This window comes from Meriones unguiculatus, chromosome 6 (assembly GCF_030254825.1).
Source record: "Meriones unguiculatus strain TT.TT164.6M chromosome 6, Bangor_MerUng_6.1, whole genome shotgun sequence".
Classification (NCBI taxonomy): Eukaryota; Metazoa; Chordata; class Mammalia; order Rodentia; family Muridae; genus Meriones; species Meriones unguiculatus.
This window is the reverse complement of record NC_083354.1, coordinates 131,556,248-131,581,799: the sequence shown is the minus strand read 5'-3', so window position 1 is coordinate 131,581,799 and position 25,552 is coordinate 131,556,248. Positions and strand designations below refer to the sequence as shown.

The window sequence follows — 25,552 nt, the reverse complement described above, 5'->3', positions numbered from 1 at the left end:
GTAAATATGCCACAATTTCTTTATCCAGTCTTCAGTTGAGTGACATATAGGTTGTTTCCAGATTCTGGCTATTTGAATAAAGCTGTAATGAACATAGTTGAGCAAATATCCTTTTTTTGTATGGTAGAACATCTTTTGGGTATATGCCCAGGAGTAGAATAGTTGGGTCTTGAGGTAGTGCTATTCCCAGTTTTTTGAGAAAGAAGCAGATTGATTTCCAAAGTATTTGTACAACTTTGAACTCTGACCAGCAATGTAGGACTATTCCCCTTTTTCTGCGTCCTTGTCAGCATGTGCTGCCACTTGAGTTTATGATCTTTGCCATTCTGATGGGTATGTGATGAAATCTCAGAGTTGTTTTGATTTGTATTCCTCTGATGACTAAGGATGTTGAGCATTTCTTTAAGTGTTTCTCCATCATTTGATATTCCTTTGTTGAGAATTCTCTGTTTAGCTCTGTACACCATTTTTTAATTGAATTATTACAATATCCACAAAACCCCATAAACTATCTTGATGTAACTCTAACAAAACAAGTGAAAGACTTGTATGAAAAAAAAAAAAAACAAAAAAACCCTTCAGATCTCTGAAGAAAGAAATTGAAGGAGATATCAGAAGATGGAAACTTCTCCCATGCTCTTCAATCAGTAGAATTAACATATTAAAAATGTCGGATAGAAGGGGAGAAGGTCCCCCCCTATCATGGGCCTAGGGAAAGGGCATGGGGAGAAGAGCGATTGTGGTTGGGAGCAGGGGAAGATGAAGGGAGGGCTTCAGAGGGGATACAAAGTTAATAAATTGTAATGAATATATAAATAAAATAAAAATTTAAAAACATATTAAAATGGACATTTTACCAAGAGCAATATGTAGATTCAATGCAATTTCCATTAAAATGCCAACACAATTCTTTACAGACCTTGAAAGAACAATTCTCAAATTCATGTGGGGAAAAAAAAACGCAGAATAACTACAACAGTTCTGTATAATAGAAGATCTTCTGGAGGTATCTCCATCCCTGATCTCAAGCTGTACTGTAGAGCAACAGTAATTAAAAACTGCATGGTACTGGTATAGAGAAGAAGATAACATCTTCACCAAATGTTGCGTGTCTGACTGGAGGTCAACATGTAGAAAAATGCAAATAGATCCATATTTATCATCGTGCACAAAAGTAAAGTCCAAATGAATCAAAGACCTTAACATATAATCAGACACACTAAATCTATTAGAACAAAAGTAGGGAAGAGCCTTGAACTCATTGGCACAGGAGACAACTTCCTAAACAGAACACCAACAGCACAGGCTCTAAGATCAACAATCAATAAATGGGACCTCATGAAACTGAAAAAAACTTCTCTAAAGCAAAGGACACTCTCAACAGAACAAAGCGACAGCCTACAGACTGGGAAAGGATCTTCACCAGCCCTATATCTAACAGAGGGCTAATATCCAGAATATAAAGAACTCAAGAAGTAAACTCAAGAAGTAAAATACCAGCAAACCAAATAATCCAGTTAAAAAATTGGTCTGATTCTTTATCATATTTGCTATTAGAATGGTGAGTGCAAAGGCAAAAGTGGATTTTGCTAAAAAGTATGTTTGCTATTGCCCCTGTTATGATGATTTGTTTAGAAGCATGTGGGAGGGTTGTGGGGGACAGGGGGCTGGGAAGTTCTAAGTTGTGCTACGTGATTGAGGCATTCTAACTTGAAGTTGTAGAAAATTTTAGAAATGAGATAAAATAGAAAAAAAAAGACAAGAAATAAGAAGACCCATTAATAAGTTAAAAATTCATACGCTGTTATATTCATAGCTGGCAAAGAATTTTCTTCATTCCTTGGATGGTGTTTTCAATTGCCTGACTTCTTTTGATGTACAGAAACTTTTGGTTCAATGAGGTTACCCATGTTCTCACCAGCAATGGGGGAGAGTTCCCCTTTCTCCACATCCTCTCCAGCATGTGTTGTCACTCGAGTTTTTGATCTTAGTCATTCTGATGGGTGTAAGGTGAAATCTCAGGGTTGTTTTGATTTACAGCTCCCTGATGGCTAAGGACATTGAACATTGAAACAAAGGTTTCTCTGCCATTCTATATTCCTCTATTGAGAATTCTCCGGTTAGCTCCATACCCCATTTTTAATTGTATTACTTGATTTGTTTTTTTTTTTTTAACTCTTTTACTTCTTTTTATATTCTGGATATTAGCCCTCTATCAGATATGGGGTTGGTGAAGATCGTTTCCCAGTCTGTAGGCTGTCGTTTTGTTCTGATGAAAGTGTCGTTTGCTTTATAGAAGCTTTTCAGTTTCATGATGTCCCATTTATTGATTGTTGATCTCAGAGCCCATGCTGTTGGTGTTCTGTTCAGGAAGTTGTCTCCTGTGCCAATGAGTTCGAGGCTCTTCCCCAGAAGCTGAAAGACACACATTGTCAATACTCACTTATGAGTGGATACTAGACAGATAAGATAGGATAAACATACTAATGTACACTTAAAGAAGCTAAACAAGAAGGAGGACTCAGGATAAGAGGATCAATCCTTAGAAAGACAAAGGGGAAGGACATTGAAAGAAGGAGAAAACAAGAAATAGGACAGGAGCCTACCACTGAGGGCCTCTGAAAGACTCTACCTAGCATTGTATCAAAAAAGATGCAGAGACTCATAACCAAACTTTGGGCAGAGTACAGTGAATCACACAAAATAAGAGGTAGTTAGTAAGACCTAGAGAGTACAGAAGCTCCACAAGGAGAGCAACAGAACCAAAATATCTGGTCTCAGGGGTACTTTCTGAGACTGATACTCCAACCAAAGTACATTAATGGATATAACCTAGAACCCATGCACAGATGTAGCCCATGGCAGCTCAGTGTCCAAGTGGGTTCCCTAGTAAGGGGAAGAAAGACTGTCTCTGACATGAACTCAGTGGCTAGCTCTTTGACACCCCGTCCCCCCACCCCCCTAGAGAGGAGCAGCTTTGCCAGACCACTAAGAAGGATATTGCAGGTCTGATGAGACCTGATAAGCTAGGATCTGATGGAAGTGAAGTTGGACCTCCTCTATCAGTGGACTAGGAGAGGGGAATAGGAGGAGATGAAGGAGGGAGGATGGGATTGGGAGGGAATGAAGAAGGGGACTACAGCTGGGATGCAAAGCAAATAAAATGTAATTAATTTAAAAAATAAAAATTTATTAAAAAATAAATATTTGGAGGGGACAGGAGCTTCAAAAGAAAAACCAGCAGAGCCAAACAACAACAACAACAAAAAACCCAAAAACAAAACAAACAAACAAACAAAAAACAAAAACTGAGCCTTGGGTGCCTTGCAGGCAGGGACTGATACCCCAACCAAGGACAATGAAATGAGAGGACCTAAAACCCCAGCTCAAATGTAGCCCATAGACTTAGTCTCCAAGTGGGTTCCCTAATAAGGGGAGCAGGGGTTGTCTCTGAAATGAACTCAATGACAGGCTTTCTGATCACCTCCTCTTAGTGGATGCAGCCTTGCCAGGTCACAGAGGAAGACAATGCAGCCAGTCTTGATTAGATCTGATGTGCTAGGGTCAAATAGAAGGGGAGGAGGACCTTATCTACTAGTGGACTATGGGTGTTGTATAGGGGGAGAAGAAGGAGGGAGGGTGAGATTGGAAGGATACAAGAAAGGGGACCACAGCTGGGATACGAATTGGAAAAACTGTAATAAATGATAATAATTAAAAAAATTAAACAAATAACAAACAAAACAAAAATGTTGTATATTGAAGGAAATATATAGTAAAGGAGATGATAACAGAATTAAATTTCTCAGGAAATTGCTGAAATTATAGAAAAAGGAGACTCTTTCACAGATGTAGAGTTTTTCTTAGCATTTAAGTGGCCCCTTAATCTATCACTTTTTGTTTGTTATTGTATGGAATTACTTGTCAATATCCGAGAAATGGATAAGCATGGCACAACTGACTAATTTATAGTACACCTACAAATATAATATGCCTTGTTATGTATTGACTTACAAATCTTATTCATCAAACAAGAAACACAGTTAAGAAAAAAGGTCCATCTTAGATGTGAAGGGACTCTATAGTTCAAATGATATAGCGGAAAATTTGGGGCTTTTCCAAGTTTATGCCCTACTGTTGTGGAAATTTTTCTCTGGCTGGTCTCAGATAGAGCCTCCCACTCACTCCAGAGAAAGGGACTTACTTCATTCACTCATTCCTGACATGTGCCTTCTCAAGCTAAAGTTTTCTTGAGGAAGTTACTTGTACAAATAGAACAGGGAGATTTTGAAAATCTATAATCTACATGTTTTCTGAATTTCTTCTTGGAAATTAGCCATAGTCTCTGCTTTAATGACAATGCAGCTGAATGTTTAAGGTTTTGGATACCCTTTTTTTTTCTCAATAGCTCATAATAATCACGGGTGTAAGGAAGTGGTGCTTGTGGTGGTGTAGACTGTTAATACCAGTATCCGGGGGCAGAGGCAAGTGGATCTCTGAGTTCTAGGCTAGCCTGGTCTACAGAGTGAGTTACAGGTCAGCCAAGGCTACACAGAAAAAAAGCCCCGTCTCAAAAATCCAAATACTACTACTAATAATAATATAATAAATCACAGGTAGAAAATATTAATACCAAGGTGTTATCTACCTTTATAGATGTGCAGATGAGGCTATAAAAGGAACTAAATTTGATCCATTGAGGGGAAATTATAAAAGTTAAGTGAGCTAATTTAGGAATGCAGAACACATTATGATCAGTTAAAATTAGGCAAAATAAATTATAACCATACAGGTGTACTAATTCGGCAATGAGACAGATGAGTAGAATGGTTAAAGTGGGTTATAAAAATAATTCATGTCTGATAATGGAGGTTTTGAAAGAATCATTTTACCTGAGTTAAGTGGTTTTTGAACTGAATTAGGAATAGAAGAAATTTAGGTTACTAGTGAGGATAGAATAGAGCATTTTATTACTATTTTACAAGTATATGCTAATATACCTGATATATTAAAATTTTCCCAAGCAACCTTAAATTTCTTGATTTGAGCTTCTTCATCCTGGGAAGAGCACATGTAAAAATAATCTCTAAATTTCATTTAGACTTTCTATCATGTTTACATAGTAACAGTTTGTAATGCATTCTGATACATGCACTGCTACTTTAATCTAAAAAACGTAGAAGGTCAACTGTTGTTTATTTCTCTACTTATTCATTTACTTAGTACTGGAGTGTAAGCTCAGGGCCTTATGTATACTAGGAAACCACTCTGTAGCTGGCATAAATTCGCAGGCTCCTCTCCTCTCTTTCTCCTCCTTTCTTTCTTTCTTTCTTTCTTTCTTTCTTTCTTTCTTTCCTTCCTTCCTTCCTTCCTTCCTTCCTTCCTTCCTTCCTTCCTTCCTTCTTTCTTTCTTTCTTTCTTTCTTTCTTTCTTTCTTTCTTTCTTTCCCTTCCTTCCTTCCTTCCTTCCTTCCTTTCTTTCTTTCTTTCTTTCTTTCTTTCTTTCTTTCTTTCTTTCTTTCTTTCTTTCTTTCTTTCTTTCCCTTCCTTCCTTCCTTCCTTCCTTCCTTCCTTCCTTCCTTCCTTCCTTCCTTTCTTCCTTCCTCCCTTCCTCCCTTCCTCCCTTCCTCCCCTCCTCCCTTCCTTCCTTCCTTCCTTCCCTCCTTCCTTCCTTCCTTCCTTCCTTCCTTCTTCCTTCCTTCATTTTCTTCCTTCCTTCCTGTGTGGTTTGTGAATGTGCATGTGGATGAAGATGCCAGAGGAAGATTTCAGTTTTTTGACACACGGTCTCTCACTGAATTCAAAGTATATTGCTTCAGCCGGACTGATTGGCCAAAGAGCTCCCTGGATCTTTCTGCATTAGCCCCAATGCTCTGAATACCAGCATTAGCAGACCTGCATATTTTTGTTTGTTTTTGTTTTTACACCGATCTTGTAAATCTAAACTCAGGTCCTCTTGTTTCTATATCAAATTTTATTATCCAATGAGCATTCACTGAATTCAAATAGAAATATATTGAAAAGAATGTATGTATTTTACTGCATACATATATGTATATGATTAATAAACAGGTTACTCAATGGAATCAAATTGAAGATCCACAAATAAGCCCACACACTTACAGACATCTGATTTTTGATAACCATATGAGGTAAATAGACAGTATCTTCAAGAAATAATGGTGTTCTAACTGGATGTCTATGAGTAGAAGAATGCAAATGGATTCATATTTACCACTCTGCACAAAACACAAGGCCAAGTGGATCAGAGACCCCAACCTAAAACCATGGACACTAAAGCTAATATAACAGAAAGTGGGTGAGAATTTTGAACTCATTGTCACAGGAGACAAGTTCCTGAACAGAACACCAACAGCACAGGCTCCAAGATCAACAATCAATAAATGGGACCTCAGGAAACTGAAAAGCTTCTTCAAGGCAAAGCACACTGTCAATAGGACAAAATGGCAGCCAACAGAATGAGAAAAGATCTTCACCAATCCTATATCTGACAGAGGGTTAATATCCAAAACATATAAAGAACTCAAGAAATTAGACACAAGAAATCAAATAACCCAATTTAAAATGGGGTGCAGAGTTAAACAGAATTCTCAGCAGAGGAATTGCTAATGGCCAGGAAGCATTTAAAAAAAATGTTCAATATCCTTAGTCATCAGGGAAATGCAAATGAAGACTACTCTTAGATTCCAACTTACACCCATCAGAATGGCTAAGATCAAAAACTCAAGTGACTGCACATGGCTGTCAAGATGTGGAGCAAGGAAAGTGGAACTCTTCTCTATTGCTGGTGGGAGTACAAACTTGTACAACCACTTTGGGAATCAAGCTGGAGTTTTCTCAGAAGATTGGGAATAAATACACCTCAGGACTCAGCTACACAACTCTTAAGCATACAACCAAAAGGTGCTTCACCATGCCACAAAGACACCTGCTCAACTACGTTCATAGCAGTTTTATTTATCAATAGCACCAAACTCGAAATAACCTAGATGTTCCTCAACAGAAGAATGGATAATGAAAATGTGATAGTATCAATTTACACAGTGGAGTACTACTCAGCTATTAAAAACAAAGACATTATATAATTTTCAGGCAAATGGATGGAATTAGAAAATACCATCCTGAGTGAGCTAACCCAGGCTCAGAAACACACATGTGGTATGTCCTCACTTATAAGTGGGTATTAGCCATGAAGTACAGGATAACTATAGACCCAAAGAAGCCAAGGCAGACCAAAGGGAAGATCCTTGAATCTCACTCAAAGAAGAAATAAAATGGAGATCTGAAGTAGAGGGTGAAGTGGCACTGGGTGGGAGAAGGGTTAGGGTGGGTGATGGGGTGGGGGATCAGGTGTGGGGAAGCATATCAAGGACAGGGGAGGCTCCTGGGAGTCTGTTGGGGTGACCCTGGCTGAGACTCCTAGCAGAAAGAGTTGAAAAGCCTGAAGTAGCCACCTCCTGTAGCCAGGTGGGCCTGCCCGTGGAAAATACTGTTTTTTCATACAACATTTTATGATATTTTTCCCTACCTCAACTCCTCCCAAGTCCCCCTCTGTTCTCTATGCATCAAACCCCCACTCTGTCTCACTCGTTGGGATATAGACATCTACAAAATAACAATAAAATAAAATGAGATAAAACTAAACCAACCAAACCAGAATAGGAGATAACAAACAAACAGAAGAAAAAGGGCCAAATTAAAAGCTTAGGAAACACAGAGGCAGTAGCACACATATCCACACATACAAAATACCATAAAAGCACAACACTGGAATCATTATATAGACAAAAAAGAACCTGTAAGGGTAAAAAATAAAATAAAATTAAGAAAGAACTCCTGACAAAGCGCTATAGGACAAAAAAACCCAAAAATCTTCAGAATGCTATTGAGTTACTTTTGTGTTTGCCATTCACGGCTGGACAGGGGGCCTGGCCTCCAGAGCGGGTTGTATACCCAGTGAGATTCTCTTGGAGAAAATGGATTTTTCTTTTGGAAGTGGTTATCTGTTGAAGATAGCCTCTGGGTTAGCGACGGGGACTTGTGTCCACTTTTCCTTTTGTGACTACCTAGGGGCCCATGTAGGTCAGAGCTGTGCAGGCATGTGCATGCTGCCACAGTCTCTAGGAGTTACTATGTGTTTTGGTGCAGCTGCACTTAGAAGACCTTTTGCTGTGGTGTCCTGTTTCCAGTCCATTTGCCCACTGCATTCTTCCTACCTTTATTTCCACCAGTTGCCTGAACCCCGATGGTAGGGATATGCCTGCCTTTGCTTCCCAAACGTGTGCACCACCATAGTGCCTGGCATGTTCTTTCTTTTTATTTTATTAAAGAGATTTCAGATGTGCCATTAAGTTACTAATATGAGATCACCCCAATTTTTTTGTGTATAAGCACTTAGGGCTATTAAGTTGTCTCTTAGAATCACCTTCATTGTGTCCTATAATTTTGGGTATGCTGTGTATTCATTTTTGTTCACTTCTAGAAAGTCTTTAATTGACTCATTTTTCATTCATTAGAAAGTTGTTCAGTTTCCATGATTATTTGTAAGCTTCCTGTTATTGTTGATACCCAGCTTTAGTCTGTGATAGTTAGATAGGATGCCGGATGTTATTTCAATTTTTTGTTTAACTGTTGACAATTCCTTTATTTCTGGGTATGTAGCCAGTTTTGGAGAAAGTTTCATGATGTGCTGAGAAGAAGGTGTATTCTTTAGTGTTTGGGTAAAATGTTTTGGACATATAGGTTAGGAATGTTGCTGCTCGGCAGTGACACCTGAACACCACCTGAGAGAGGGCTGGGGAGAGAGAGAAAGAGACAGAGAGAGAGACAAGACGACGCAAAGAAGAACACCAAGTTTACATGCTGATCTTAGGTGTCAGTTTAATGGACGTCAGGTTAACACTTAAGTAGGCAGAAAAGTACAAGCAGTTTCTCATGCAGGCAATTTTACTTAGCCAAAACATGAGAGGGCTTACTCAAGTGACCTGCTGTCTGGTTACCATGGTTACATGGAATTTATGGTCTAGTTCTCAGTGCTGTAGTCCTCTGCTGTATAACTGCCAAGGTCAATCTCTTAGCCACCAAGCTTTAGATAAGAACCAGAGCCAAGAGGCCGAATTCCCTTGCTGAGATGTGCATGCCAATCTGCCATTAACTCCAGGTGGGCTGCCACATAGGTCCATTTGGTTTATAACAAAATTAACTCCGGCATTTCTGTATTGAGGTTTGTCTGAGTGACCTCTCTATTGGCAAGAGTGGGGTACTGAAGTCACTCATTCTCAGTGTGTGAGAGTCAATATGGGATTCAATCCATAGTAGTCTGTCTTTCCTTCTTTCTCTTTCTTTCTTTCTTTCTTTCTTTCTTTCTTTCTTTCTTTCTTTCTTTCTTTCTTTCTTTCTCCTTTCTTCTTTCTTTCTTTGCTTTCTTTCTTTACTTTCTTTCTCTCCCTTCGTTCTTTCGTTCCTTCGTTCCTTCCTTCCTTCTTCCTTCCTTTTCTTACAAATATGGCTGCCCATCTGTTTGCTGCATAGATGTTAAGATTTGCATTGTTCTTTTGGTGGATTTTCCACTGTTGAATATGCAGTGTCCTTCCACATCTCTTTTGATTAGTTTTGGTTGAAGTCTATTTTGGGGAATATTAAAATGGCTGTATGAGCTTGCTTCCAAGGTCCATTTGCTTGAAAAATCTCTTTTGATCTTTTTTCCCCCTGAGATGATGGCTATCTTTGATGTTAAGGTTTTGTTTCTCAGATGCAGCATAAGAATGGATCATGTTTTCACATTATGTTTGTCCATTTTTTTTTCCATTGGAGAACTGAGACTGTTTGAATTATCAGTGAACAATGTTGGTTGATTCCTGTTTTGTTTTGTTTTGTTTTTTCTTTTTTCTTCTTTTCTGCTGCTACTTGTGTCACTGTGTGTGTGTGTGTCTGTGCTTCTCCATTTTGTTTTTCTAGTCTGGAATTATTTATTCTCTCTGATTTCTTGGGTGTAATCATTTTTGTTTTCCTTAAAGTATCGTCTATAAGGTTGAATTTGTAGTAGCTATTGCCAAAATGGTTATTTTCAAGGAATGCCTTATTTTATCTATCTAATGTGGTTGAAAGTTTTGCTGCATGTTGTAGTCTGGCATCTAGGAACTCTTTTTAAATTTTTTTATTATTATCATTTATTACAATTTATTCAATTTGTATCCCGGCTGTGGCCCTTTCCCTCTTCTCCTCCCAGTCCCACCTTCCCTCCCTTTTCTCCTCCTATACCCCACCCCTAGTCCAATGATAGGGGCAGTCTTTCTCTGTTTGACCCTAGCCTATCAGCTCTCATAAGAAGTGGCTGCATTGTCTTCTCTGTGGCCTGGTAAGGCTGTTCCCCCTCAGGGGGAAGTGATCAAAGAGCTGTCCACTGAGTTCATGTCAGAGACAGTCCCTGTTCCCCTTACTAAGGAACCCACTTGTAGACTGGGTCTATGAGCTACATCTGAGCTGGGGTTTTAGGTCCTTTCCATGCATTGTTCTTGGTTGGGATATCATTCTCTTCAGGGTCCCAGGGCTCAGTTATTATGGCTATGTTGGTTTCCTTTTGAAGCTCCTGTCACCTCCAGGTCTTTCTATCTCCCCTTTCTTTCATAAGATTCCCTGCACTTTGCCCAAAGTTGGCTATGAGTCTCAGCCTCTGCTTCCATATACCTCCATCAGTAGAGCCTTTCAGAGACCATCTATAATAGGCTCCTGTTCTGATCCCTGTCTTCGCCTGCTTCTGATGTCTATCACGTTTGTCCTTCTGAATGAGGATTGAGCATATTCCCGAGGGTCTTCCTTGTGGTTGAGCTCTTAGTGTAACATTGTTTGAGCTCTTAGTGTAACATTGTTTGAGCTCTTAGTGTAACATTGTTTGGCTCTTCTGTCCTTTAGACTCTCCACTGAGAATTCAGATGTTATTCTAAAGGTCTGCCATTATATGCTCCTTGTTCCTTTTCCCTTTTGGCTTTTAATAGTCCTTGTTTGTTCTGTGTGTTTACAGTTTTGATTGTTTTGTGTTAAGGGGACTTTCTTTTCTGGTCCAGTTTATTTGGTGTTCTGTATGTATCTTGTGCCTTGATATGAATCTCCTTCTTCAGGCTAGGAAGCTTTTACAGTTTTGTGAATATTTTCTGTCATTGACCTGTTTGTTCTTCTTCTTAGATTTGATTTTTTCAACACTATTCCAGATTTTCTGCATGCTTTGTGCCAAAAACTATTTAGATTTAATATTTTCTTTGACTTGGGTATTCATCTATTTTGTCTTCAATGGCTGAGATTCTGTCTTCCATTTCTTGTATTCTGTAGCTGAGGATTGCCTCTGAGATTCTTGGGTAAGTTCTTAAATTTTCATTTATAGATTTCCCTCAGTTTGGATTTGCTTTATTGCTTCAATTTCTACTTCCAGGTCTTGCACTGTTTTATTCATTTCCTTCTACTGTTTATTTGTGTTTTCGTAGATTTGTTTGAGGATATATTCATTTTCACTTTAAGGACTTCTATCACATTCACGAAACTATTTTAATATCTTTTTCTTATATTTCAGCTATGTTACAATGTTCAAGTCCTGCTTGTGGTAATGTTGCAGGATTTTAGTGAAGACTCATTGTCCTGGCTGTTATTGACTATGTTTTTATGTTGACATCTAGGCATCTGGGATTAGGAAGTTTGTAAGTTTAGGTACTGTGCTTAGCCTGTTTGATTCCTTAGCTTCTCTGGTCAGAATGATTTGTAGGTTCCCAGGAGTGCCTGATGGAGATGCAGCCTGGGATAAAGCCATGAGTATGGGGAAAGCTTTTGGAGAGATTCACTGGAGATGCTCAGGGGAGAAGGAGGCTGTGTTTATTATGCACAGGGTCTGAAATAAGAAACAAATCTGGAAACAAACTCATTGTCTACCAACTAACAGAAGGAAAGTAACAGAAAGGGAACCTTTTGGGTAGATATGATCAATGAAATATAATACGGCAGCAAAACTATAGCCATTAAGTCTCGTGAACATAAAGTTGAAAACAGAAAAAAAGTCATAAAATCCATTGGATTCATTTCCGAAAAAACTAAAATATGCGAAAGTACAATTTTATAAAATATGTATATCTTTTATGAATCTTACTAGAAATAAGGGCAATTAATCAAAATAAAACTTTGTCTGTGGTTACATCAGGACTGAAGCTCTTTGTACACAGGAAAATAGTTTTACATTATTGTACATAATGGTCATGTTCTACTTCCAAAATCTACCAGGATATTTTTGTAATTAGTTTGTTCCTCCTTGGTATTTTTTCTTCTAATATATCATGGATATTCTTTTAAAATGTATATTTACTTTATAATAAAAAATCAATGTTCCAAATGAACAATGCCAGCAGCAGAGGATAAAATGGAACTCTCCCTCCATAACTAATTCTATATGATAATAATTCCATAAATAATTTTATGTATTCTGTCACAGTGAGAATTAACCTATAAATTGGGTACAAAAATACGTTAAAAAGCACAAATGGTCAATTGAAGCTGTTCATAATTTTGCTATTTAACAAGCCAAAATTATTTTTTAACAAAATAATAATTATATAATAATAATAATAATTTTTAAGAAATGTTTTTATTCTCTGGAAAAGTTTCTAGTATGATCTCCTTGGAATAGTTTTTCTCCATTTCATTTTACATATCTTGCTCTTCATGTCTTTGTCTCTCTGAGCTTTTTTTTTGTCTCTATCTTCCTTTGTTAAATATATATGTATATGTATATATATATATATATATATAATACACTTTCTGAAATTTTCAGAGCTTATAAATGAGGGAGGAATGTTGGTGCTAATGTTATGAGGTAATGTATATCAAACTCAAAGGAGAGGAAGCAACACTTGGAATACAGTGAATGTTAGATGTGTAGATGTGGATGTTACACTTTACTGCTGTCATTCCACATGTTTTCTATTCATCTTCTAAATTCTTTCAAGCACATCAGTGACCTGATGTATTACCAGGACTTAATTTGTGACTACACAATATTTCCTTTAATTAAATAATATTTAATATTTCCTCGAATTATATAATATATTATATATGCTGAAAATATTTTATATATGCTAATTTCTAGGCTCAAGGTACAATAGAGTACACATATAACTACATTAGTGGCTGAGAAAAGAGTGGAAGCACTAAAAGAATGCTATTCAAATGTGAATTCCTACTATTGAGAGTAAAGTAAAACTATGTAAAATTGTTACACATTGTGAAATATCATTAATATTGTTTCCTTGTTCAGGAAATTTCTTAGAAAGACAGAAGTAAAGGAAGCCCAGCCTGATGAGTCACACGACATAGCTGTGTATATCAAAAAAGCACGTGGTAGGCCTAGTCTTAATAAAGAAGAAAACGATGAGAAGAACTTCATGGAGTTTTTAGCTATCGTAAGGAAAATGTGAGTATTCTTAATGGAGCAATTTTTTCCAATGAAGACTATTTGACTAGTTTTTCTAGTTAGTTGCTTGCAAAAGCATATGCATTAATCATGACTTAACATGAGTGCTGAGTTTAGAAAAGGACTGTCTGGAGACTGATATGACAACCACCTTCATGAACTCAATATTAATGGCAAGCTGTGTGTTTACTGCTAAACTTGCTTTCCCATTTTAATTTCACATTGCAAGAAAAACATGTGCTGTGTACTTAAGTAAAAAAGAAATATGGTTATGATTTCATTAGTTTTCCTCCCTCATTTATTTTATTCACTTTACAACCCTATAGACCCTTCCCTCCACCTCTCCCAGTCCCACTCCCTCTCCTTCCTCTCCTTTTCCTCAGAAAAGGGGAGCTCCCTTTGCGATCCACCCCAGTTCATCAAGTTGCCTCAGGACTGAATGTGTCCTCTTCTCCTGTGGCCTCTCCAGGCATCCTGCTAGGGGAAAGTGAGCAAAAAGCTAGCAGTTGAGTCCTGTCTGATGCAGTCCTCACTTCCTTTACTGGAGCACACAATTGAAGCCTAAAAGCTGCCCATCTCTTTAGGGCTTCTAAGGCTGCTAGGTCCAGTTCATGCATGGTCCTCGGATGATGCATCAACAAGGATTTCATTAGTTTTTGATTATTTGATGGCTTTTCACAGAATTTAAACTTTCCTTTCTACCACAGAGCCCTTAAATACACTTTAACTTTTTTTTTTTTTTTTCAATGCAGTTTATTCAGGAACATTGAACAATCCTCGGACCCCGGGGAAAGCCAGCCCACAGCTTAAATAGCCTCTGGGTAGCCAACCCAGGCGTGCCACGGGGGCAATGCAGATAGGTCCACATACATGGAAGCAAGCCAGATCCTCAGCCTTAGCCAAATGTGGAGTTGTTCGTGACAGAGAGCACTCACCATCGGGAAGGTGGAAGGTGGAAACCAGCTCCATCTTTAAGGCATAGCATTCCGCAGCTCTCTACAGTTCCCCCTTTTTGTTTTAGACGCATCACTTTACTTTAACTTTTGTTAACTTTCATTTCCTCGAGCATTTTGTCTTGCCATTGGGACAGCACTGCTTGGTGTTGGAAGAGAGATGGAGAAGGGACGAGCACGGGGCTAGGAAGAACGCGAGACTGTAATACAACCCACCACTCGCCGCTTCTTCCTTCCTCTGCATCTTCCCGGATAGCTCTTCTCACTCCTTCAGATTCATAGCCTCCTTTTCATTAGTTGTTGCTATATATTTATATACATTAGTTGTTACATATATTTATATACACACATATAAGATTTCTGATCTAGTTCTCATAGCAGTTCTTTGAGGCAGCTGTGATGATTTATAAGAACAGTGTGTGTTCTGAGATCAGTTTTTCCACTTCTATAGGATACAGAAGGCCTTTCTCCTTGCCAACTTGATACTAGTACTTTAGTATTGCTGTTGTTATTTGTTACGTTATTATAAACTTACTAGCTTAAATAATGTGAATTTTCATATCTTCGTGTATGTGTCTATGTGTTTCTTTTTCATTTTAGTATTGTTAGGCATAGTGTATCTCGTCTGCTTAATGTGTCGAAGTTTCAGCCAAGGTATGCAGTGAGCTGTTTATTTCTGGAACAAGAACGGCTTTTCTATGGTTATGTTGCTGTTGGCAGAATATTAAATTTCTTACAATTGAAGGACTGACACCTTCACATTCTTGCTTGCTCTCGGCAGGAACATCAGTCTTAGGCACTTCCTATATTCTCACTATCTCTCATTCTGTCACTTAACACGAATGCTTACATTTTCAAAGCCAGCAAGGCAGAGTCGGTGTATCCTTTCTAAAACTTTAATTAGTTAACTAATTAATTATTGTTGGGGAGGAGACATGTCACGTGAAAACAGAGGACTTTTTGGAGTTGGGTCACTTCGTCTACCTGTACATGGGTTATGCTTTTACACAGAGCTGAGGTTGTCAGGATCACAAAAGTGTCCTACCTGGATGAACCATCTTGTGGGCTTCAGTCCATGTTTCTTTTGCGCTGTTAAATTGAAAAGTTGTATGACTCAATTCCACAACTGCTGCTGTAGTCTTATAGCTAAGTACAAGCCTGTGATTTTGATTCTACATCTAAACTCAAAATCTGAGTGTGTGGGTAGTATTTCTAGGCTGTTAGCCCTGTTGAGTAACATGGATATTTTATGTTAACCAGGTTTGTAGTGGAGTTGGATGCTTTAAGTGCAAAACACAAAAGTGATTCAATTAAGTTTTGTTTGTTGATGAATACGTTGTCAGGTCTGTAGCCTTTTGTTTATTTCTGACTAACTGAAGCATGGTCAGATAGCTTGATAAGCTGCTTTGGGGATGTAAAAGTGGCTACTTCACGCTCTCTAGAATTCTTCCTTAACCTATTTGAAATTTAATGAATAAAAATTAATTTTGAGTTGTCATAGATACTTTTAAAGGAAATGCTAATATTTCTGAGAATATTAAGAATCTATTGAAAATTGATAACTTGGTGTGATATTTAACTGCACTGACTTCATTATAACTCCTAATTTAAGCCAGTAGTTCTGCGTTTAGTACTGATGAGGAAAGATGGCTTTGAAAGATTAAAATCATCAACTAACATCAAAATCATTGAGGTGGCATCACTCAGAAACTATTTGAGAGCTAGATGGTACAGTCGATCATCAAATAGGCATGTTGAAAGAGAAGAGAGGAGGAACGATAGTTAAATTTTGTTTTTTTTTTTTTTCAAGAAAATTTCAGCAATTAAAAACAAGGAAATCATGAAATTTGCAAATAAATGGTGGGATCTAGAAATTTTTTTTTTTGCTTTTTAATGCATATCAGATTGACTACAAGTTCATTAAATGTGCTGGTTGAAGGAAATGAACTCTGCAGTAGAACTGGCATTGAGTAATTAAAACTACAGCAAAGGAAAACAAGAATGAGGAAATTAGAAAAATCTTAGATATTCCCACAATGGCAACATAAGTACCTCCTGAAGGTGCTAATTGCTCTGCAGCTCTAAATCTTCTCAAGAGATAATTTAGTATTCCATTATGTAAATGTACCACAGTGTCTGTATCCATTCTTTGGTTGAGGGACATCTGGGTTGTTTCCAGATTCTGGCTGTTATGAATAAAGCTGCTATGATCATAGTTGAGCAAACCTTCTTGTGTGGTTGAACATCTTTTGGGTATATGCTCGGGAGTGGTATAGTTGGGTCCTAAGGCAGCACTATTCCTAGTTTTTTGAGAAAGCGCCAAATTGATTTCCAAAGGCGTTATACAAGTTTGCACTCCCAGCATCAATGGAGGAGGGTTCCCCTTTCTCCACATCCTCTCCAGCATGTGCTGTCACTTGAGTTTTAGCCATTCTAATGTGTGTGATGTGGAATCACAGAGTCTCAGCTATTATAAACAAGGAAATCATGAAATCTGAGGGAAACTTATGGAACTAGAAAAGACCATCCTGAGTGAGGTAAAGCAGAAAGACACACATCATGGCATATACTCACTTATAAGTGGATATTAGCCATATAATACAGGATGAACATACTAAAATGTACAGACCTAAAGAAGCTTATACCACAAGGAGGCCCCTAGGGAAGATGCTTAATTCTCATTCAGAAGGGAAAACAGGACAGACACTGGAAGAGAGAGAACAGGACGGGAGCCAGCCACAGTTCTCCTCTGAAAGACTCCACCCAGCAGGGAATCAATGCAGATGCAGAGACTCCCAGCAAACTTTGGACAGAGCAAAGAGAGTATTATAGAAGAGGGGGAAAAAGAAGGACCCTGAGGGGACAGGATCCAACAAAGCCAAAAACCTGGCCCAAGTAGGACTACAGAGACTGATACAGCAACCAAAGACCATGCATAGAGAGGACCTATACCCCCTGCTCAGAAGTAGCCCATAGACGGCAGAGTCTTCACGTGAGTCTCCTACTAAGAGGAGAAGAGACAGTTTCTGATCTGAGCTTGGGTGCCTGCTCCTCTGATAACTTTTTCCTGGTGGGGCAACCTTTCAAGCCCAAAGGAAGAAGATCCAGACAGCCCTGATGGGACCTGATAGGCTAGAGTCAAACAGTAGGGGAGGAAGACTTCCCCTATCAGTGGACTAGGGTAGAGGGATAGAGAAAGAGGGAGGGAGGGTAGGACTGGGAGAAGATGAGGGAGGGGACTACACTGGGATACAAAGTGAATAAATTGTAAAAAAAATGATGATAATAATAAAAAAGATAGTTTCGAATCAAGCCTCAAACACCACTTTTGATCGGTGGTTAGTAGGAAGTCTGCTTGTTTTTGTTTTGTTGTTGTTGTTGTTGTTGTTGTGTGTGTGTGTGTACCCATTAGACAAATTTGTGTCCTTAGACAAATACATCAAAGGACAGTATATTTTGAGGAATACCTTTATTGAATTTATGCATAATTGGCAAAGTGGAACACTTCAAAAGAAAACACCTTTCAGAAGGAGTAAGCATTGAACAACAAATACAACCAGACGCTATGAAAAATTTTGATGTTCTAAACATGGAAAATTATTTCACCATTGATGAGTGAATTCAACATGAGCTTTTGAGCTCTTTTTAGTAATTGTTTCAGCACTGGAATTCAGGAACAGACAGTGTTTTACTTTATGCAGAACTTTAATTCATAAATAAAAGCGATAAGTATACTGTGTACCATGCTACTCAGTGATGACGGCTTAGAGAAAAGCTAATCCAGCCTCAGGAGATCTTGGTGGAAACAATCAGAAATTCTCTGGGATGGGCAACAGGATGGGATATTGTATGAAATAAGAAAGTAGAAGCCAAATGTCTCAGATAAATACATTTTGTGGAATGAAAAACAATGGCCAGCAAGGAGGTCACTTTCTTGAAAAGTGAGGAGGACTGGGGAATAGGGGAAGGGAGGAGGCCTCATAAGCCTTCAGGAACCAGATCATCAAGAAGTGGCTCACAGGCTGTGATGAGATTTAATGGTGGTGGGATGTGAAGAGCCCTTGTATTTGTAGTCCACTGTGGTTGTCATGAGGAGGTTTCGGGTGGGCTTTCCAGCTGTGACTATTATACCACCAGCTTTTGAAATGTGATTATGAAATGCTTTGTAGAAAACTATTTATTTATTTATAATCTGCTAAGTCCTAAAAAAAAAGTGACATATATGGGTTTGGAGATGATGCAAAGAGTGGGAGACACAGGGAATTAAAACAAAACAAAACAAAATGATCTGTGAAAGCAGCTTGCGATCCTTAGAGAAAACATGGCCCAGTTGTTAGCTCTTCTGCTTTCTCCAGTTAAAGATGCTTCCTTTGAAGGAATGAGGCATCTGAAGATCATTACGTTTTGGCAGAGCAGCAATGCAGAGCCACGTCTGAGCAAGGACTCAGAGGACTCACTCCCTGAAAGAAATCAGTGCATCTGCTCTTTAGAATGAGGCTGTGTCAAATCCAAATGCAGGCTGGAACTCCTCCTGTGTCCTCTGCTGAAGTGGCTCCTCAGAGGAGGAACCGCAGTCTGGGACTACATTTTAGGGCTGTGTTCCAATCAGACAAAATTGCTCTGGAGCTATCAATTTTGTGGAAATGCCACGTTTGGAGGGAAGTTGCTTGGAAACAGGCTGGGAAGGCTCTCACCTAGAAAAAAAGACTATTCATTTGAAGCTGGGTTAATAAAGAACTGTTCAAAAACAGACAGTTGTTTTTGACAGAATAGGTATCTCTCACAGGAACCATGATCATATATGGTATAGGAACATGATTAAAAGAAGACAGTTAATTGAGACGCGATAACAAACAATGAAAACATAAACCTCTTTGGCATTTTATGGATATTATAGAAGAGAATGGCATTGGATCTTGGTCTGTTTGTAGCAGCAAGTGCCAAAGTTAGAATTGGGATGTTTTTACTGCAGTAATCAGAAGAAACCAGGTCATTCCAACTGCTCTGAACTTTAGCTGTGCAATCTTTGGAAAAATTCTGCCTCTTAATATTCAACTTACTCTAATAGGCATCATATCATGTTACCCTTTTGTTATTAGAACTAATTGAATGAAAACTCCTTTGTACAATTTTTGTATAAAAGAATTAAAAAGTTCACTACCATTTCAAGATATTTCCCTAAGAAAGAATATATACATTTCCCATGATGTATTAACAGATGATAACTGTTGCTTACTTAATCATTTATCTGTTTCAGTTTACAAAGTTGCCCATGACATTTTCATACCATCGTTTTAAATATTTTATATTACAGTTGTTTGCATATTAATGAGCTTTGTAAAAAGCATCTTTATACCAACCTGCTGCAGTTTACAAATAAACAAGGTCTTCTACTATAACATTTCTACTAACACACTTTTGATTTATTATATTATTTCAATATATATTTTAAGATAAAGCTGAACTTTCTTGGTTTGGGTCACTCTCTTTTTACATTTAAAGTTAAACATTTTTTATAGAACTGTTTTAAAATATAAATATAATAGAAACAAACATAAAGTGCTGTAATATCATATTCTTATGGACTTACTGGAAGACTTTAATCTGTGTATTGCTACAGTTTTAACAAACACTGGCACACAGAGTACAGATTTATTTTAACAGTTGTCTGTTTGTTACCACAAGCACAGATGATTTCTTAAAAAATCTAACAAATTATGTCTAACAAAATTTTAATTACCTTCTCAATATATTTACTAATACTCACAAACATTTTGTCATCTTGTGAGTTAGCTCTAACTTTTTAAATGGTTTTATTTCACATATATACAACTTGGTTAACAAATAACAGCATGCTTTTGTATTGTAGGGAGCCATGGTGATATGCAAGATGATTTTAGAAAGACTTAGAAAATTACACCTGCATCATATTAAACCAAGAAAACCATGTGCTATGTAGTACTTTCTAGTAGAGTATGGGTCTACATGGTCAATTTGTAGGTTAAACTCTAGAATTATCTGTAGAGACATAGCAAACAATTTGGTTGTCTTTAAAAATTTAGAAAACAACTCTTAATTGTCCTTTTGTCTCTTTTAGCCACTAAATGTCTGTCTTTGGGTCTTTATACTCGAGTTACTTGCTCTCCAACTCTTAGCTTGCACAAAAGATGAAATGATAGTTTGTAATTCCTCGTGTGTCTTCAGTATTCATTCATGTTTCATAGCTGGGCTATTGTGGATGGTGCTGCAATAAACATGGATGCTAATTAAATAAACGTAGTTTTCAAAAGATGAAGTACAATTGGCCAGGGAACACACATATTTGCCTAGACATGTCCAAACTCTTTTAAAAAATAGTGTTTTGCTTGCCTCTTCTTCAGCATAGAAATTATGTTTTTGCTAAGTGCAGATTTCTAACAGGAAGTAATTCAGGAAGTAATTTTCTTTCATTATTTCATGACTTTGTTTTAACTCCAAAGCCAGATAGTTGATTTGGATTTTTAAAAGTAATAGCAGATTTTGTTAGATGCTTCATATTGTTTTATGCTTGTTTTCTAAAAACAAAACAAAACAAAACAAAAGTCTTCTTTGGCTTTTAAAGTGTTGAAGCCTAGAATTGAAATCTTTATTTAGTTTTGCAATGCTGTTTACCATTAGGCCATCACATCTTTCATATGGCAAGCTTCTTTTTTCGGGGAACGTGGCTTTCTCCTCACCAGAGGCTGTCTTGTTTTTCTCCAGTAGCCAATCTTTGGGCTCATTATACTTCAGACTGTGTTCTCTGGTTCTCTTGGTTCACTGCTTCCCTTTCGCTGAGTCTTTTCTGAAATGTTAATTACATTCACTGGGTTCTTCAATTATGCATCGGCATTGTAAAAAATGTACCTATTAGTTGCTTATTAAGAAATTATTCATTTTCCTCAAATGTTCATAAATATGATTTATTGCTGTAGAATTTCTTATAATTCCTGGTATGTGGTATATTTTATTATATTTTAAATGTATTATATATTTTGACAAACTATCAGGTTTTATTGAATCTATGTCAATGTATGGCTTTAAGAATAATTTCAGTTTACCATGTGTTTTGTTACTTGGTGAGATTAGTGCTCTATAAATGTACTCAATAGAAAAATAGTGACTTTCAGAAACACGGTAACTATTTATTTTTATTTTAAACTTCCGTAATGGACCTTAGTAAAGTTTCATATAGGTTTTATATTTTCAAGGATAATTAACTTTTATAACTTTGTGACTATCATGATGTAATAGTTACTTTTCTTGTTGCTGTGATAAAATACCTTAGAAAACGCCGCTTAAGAGAGAAAGGCTTTATTTCATGGTGTCAAGAAAGGCCCAGCATCAGGCTCTTGAGGCCTCTCCTCTGCCATACTGACAGTCAGGAGGCAGGACCAGTCTCACATATTCTCATCCTGTTTCTTCATTGCCGTTATACCGTCCACACTCAGGGTGACACTCCCACCTCGGTTAACCTAAACACGGTAATCTTTCACAGATATCTTCAGAGATTTTTCTTCAAGGTAATTCTAGAATCTATTAAGTTTGCAACCTATATAAACCCCTCACCTCAGAATAATCATTTTCTTATTATATTCTTTCAGCATTTTTAAAAAGCTATTTAACTAGGTTGATATGTTTTTGTAAATGGCTGACTTAATGAACACTCCCTATTGTAACATATTTACACACATTTTCTTTTAGTCATTTTAAATAGTTATAAGAAGTCTGGGAATAATGGTAATTCTATCATTTGTATGTGTGTGTATGTATTTTTTATATTCAGAAACATGGTAAGTAATTATATCTACTTTAAACTTCTTTGATGGAAATATATATATATATATGAATATAAATGGGATAATGTTATCATTAGATTAAAAATACATAATATATATTCATTTTGTGGTTATGTGTTAATTGAAACATTGAAGAAATGGAGCAGTTTTAGTGACCAAATGGTTTGCATATATTTTAATAGCTTGCTTCTAGCAATTTCACATGCCTTATAATGCTGCCTCTTTATAGAACTGTGAGGGAAAATGATATATTTGCCTGAGTTTTCTAATTTACAGGTCTGTTAAATATATCTAGTTCCTAGTGCTTTCTAAGACTTATAGAACACGTTCAAGAAGTACCTAAATGTGTAGAGCTATAAACACAGTAGAACACACACACACACACACCTCTTGACTCTTTTCTATCCTGAGTTATGCCCCAATAGGATGGCTTGGGTCAGCTGCATCAGCCGTTTTTCCTTGGTACTTACTGTCTATTGCATCCATCTAGTGGAACCAGCAGAGAATGAGACGGGATAGGGAGCCCTAAGGTCTGACTTATTCCTCTGGCTGCCTCTTGCCGTTCAGGCGCAGGTGGATGTATGCTATTATAATGCCTATTTTGCTGGCTGTATGTGTGTGTGGCTGTAACCAAAACAACCGACAGAAATGACTTCAGAGCAGTGCTGACTAGGGTACTCACAGCACAAGCCTTCATGAATTTCAGATTCATACCCCAGCCTCTCACCTTCTACCACCAGTGCTCTCTCTGAATATCAGTGACCTCATCTTCCCCCTTGTCCCTTCAGGCCAAGGCTGGTTACAACATTGCTGTTTTCTGTCTCTGGTTTCATCTGCTGGCCTGTTATCTCCTTTCTGCATCCCCTCAACCCTGAGTATCTGCTTCCATACATAGTCTTTTCCGTTATCTTTTCTCAGGGTGTTATCTTTTCGGCTGGTGGAATAATTGTGTGTGTCTTTGCTATACTTACATATAATTCTCAACAGCCTAGAGTGCTACACTGATCCTTGATGACTGGTTCTGAGCAGAAAATAACCAAACCCAGATCACAGCTCTATCACATCGTACTGTGCTCTCTGATCAAAAATCTCTTCCATATGTCTTTGACAGTGTTTCTTCTTTGTTTTGAAAAGCTCTCTTTTTATCAGCGATCCACTTTTTCATGAAGACTTCTATGATATACCTGCCACATGTAAACTTTTATTTTGAAATTATTCTCTCCAATTTCCAAGTAGTTTATTTCCATGGACACTTGTTACTAAAGTGAAATCTTTGTCAAAGTTGAAAGGGCCTTTCATCTTGATCATAGCTTAGTGTTTGCTTTGCATAGAACCCATGGTATGCACTAAGCTGTTGAAAATATGTTGACACTGAATTCCCCGTTTTTGGTAGCAGCGAATTTATGCAGTCCTTGTCAGAGCTGGAATGTTGCAGGAAAGGTGGCAGTCTATAGTTTCTCAAGTTGTGTTGGCACTAAAACACGGGGTAGAATTCCACTGACTTTAAGCTACATAGGGCCTAGCCCTGTGAACATTCTAAGGAAGGTCCTGACTCCCCCAGAACCGTCAGTGCAGATGGATGAGGATCAAAGAAGCTGTAAACAGTTGAAGATCAGTGCTCGGTTCATTTCTGAGGATGATTTTGTTCTGTGGAATTTTGACTTCTAACTAGATTCTGCCAAGAAGAGGATGGAAATAATTCCTTTAAACATGTATTTCAATCACAGAGTGAAAGTCTTTTAACCAAGGGAGATGTATTCTTTTTTATTAATTAATTCAATTTACATCTTGGTCATAGGTCCCTCTTTCCCCTCCTCCCATTCCCTCCATCCCTCCCACATCCTCACTCCCCCTATTTCCTCAGAAAAAGGAAGTCCTCCCATCCAGACAACCCAGCTTATCTATCCACATGAGGACTGACTTCGTGGACGATGTATTTTGAAAGAACTTGCTTCCCACATGTGAAGGCTGAGGTTGGATGCCAAGAACCACGAAAAGCAGGGTGTGGCACAGCACGTCTGTTAGCCCAGCACCACCACAGTGTCACAGAATTCAGAGACAAGAAACTACCAGGCGCTCCTGGTGTACAGCTATGCGCAGCGGCATTCGATGAGAAAGCCTGTCTCAAGCAAGGTGGAAGTTGAGACCCTATACCTGAGATTGTCCTTAATGGCACGTAATTCACAGACCTAGGTGGGCACATATATCCATACTCTCCCACAAGCGTATCAAAAAGGACACAAAGCATTTTAGCTTGTAATGACAACAGAGATAAATACTCAAATGTGAAAATCGAGTGTTTCCTTTATGGGATGCAAGTGGTAATGGCAAGGCCACATAAGAAAAGAACACTTGGCCCGATGAGAATGAGGCAAATGACCCAATGTCAGTGAAGCACCAGTACAGCCCATGAAGTGGGAAAAAGTGACAATATATAAACTTTTGACAAAAAATTTTATAGCAGACCCTATAGACACATTTTCATATGGGCTTGCATGAAAATCAACCAATACAAGCATGTTAAAAACAACATTGAGCAGGGCAGTCTGTCTGGTCCACAGAGCAACAACTCTACCCATTTATATCAATCGTCACACACGGTATTATCACAGTAACGTGACTGTGACGGATGGCATTCTCCTCGGCAGTCACTGACGAGAGAAGAGCTGTAAATCACAGCACAGACACACGGTAGCCCACCGCTGCACTGCTGGGCAGAACGCTCCGAAACAGGGCTCGCCCACGCAGTGAAAACTCGGATTCAGAGTTGAGATAAAAAGCTGTGGCTGTTCATGTAGAACATGATTTTATTTACATTGAATTTAGAAGGAAATGACAGTAAACGTATTACATGTAGGTTAAAGTGTGTATTATGAAAATAGAATTAAAGAAAAATCACCATACTGTTAGAACATATTCTACTTCTTAGCATAAATAACTAGATAAATTGGTATTTATTTTTATTCCTTTATTAATTAAAATGGGTACATATCTTATGTTTTTGTGAATCACGTCTATGCCATATAGGGATTCAAAAATATAGGTCACCTTAAACATAACTTGATTCTTATTTGAAAATGTAAAATCCCAATTCCCTTGAATATGTTTAATTCAATTTATTGAGTCAAGGAAAACAATCAGAAAAATCCACTTTTGCTAATAGGAGTCTACGGGGCCTCTTTCATTTTGTATTTTTTCTTTAAAAAGTGTAAGCAACACATAATAACCACATAGTCCAGTGTAAGAGATAGTTGGATGCATTGTACCTATTACGACCAATGACACAAGCTAAATTCAGCACTTGTAACTCCACAT

The 25,552-nt window shown here is 37.8% G+C and overlaps 1 protein-coding gene across 1 annotated transcript in view; it reads left to right on the top strand.

The window, feature by feature from the left end:
* Cnbd1 (cyclic nucleotide binding domain containing 1) overlaps positions 1-25,552 on the top strand; it is a 371,846-nt gene that overhangs the window by 57,099 nt on the left and 289,195 nt on the right. Inside the window, 1 exon segment of the mRNA XM_060384618.1 lies at positions 13,312-13,467. Within this exon segment, the coding sequence (XP_060240601.1) occupies positions 13,312-13,467 (156 nt within the window).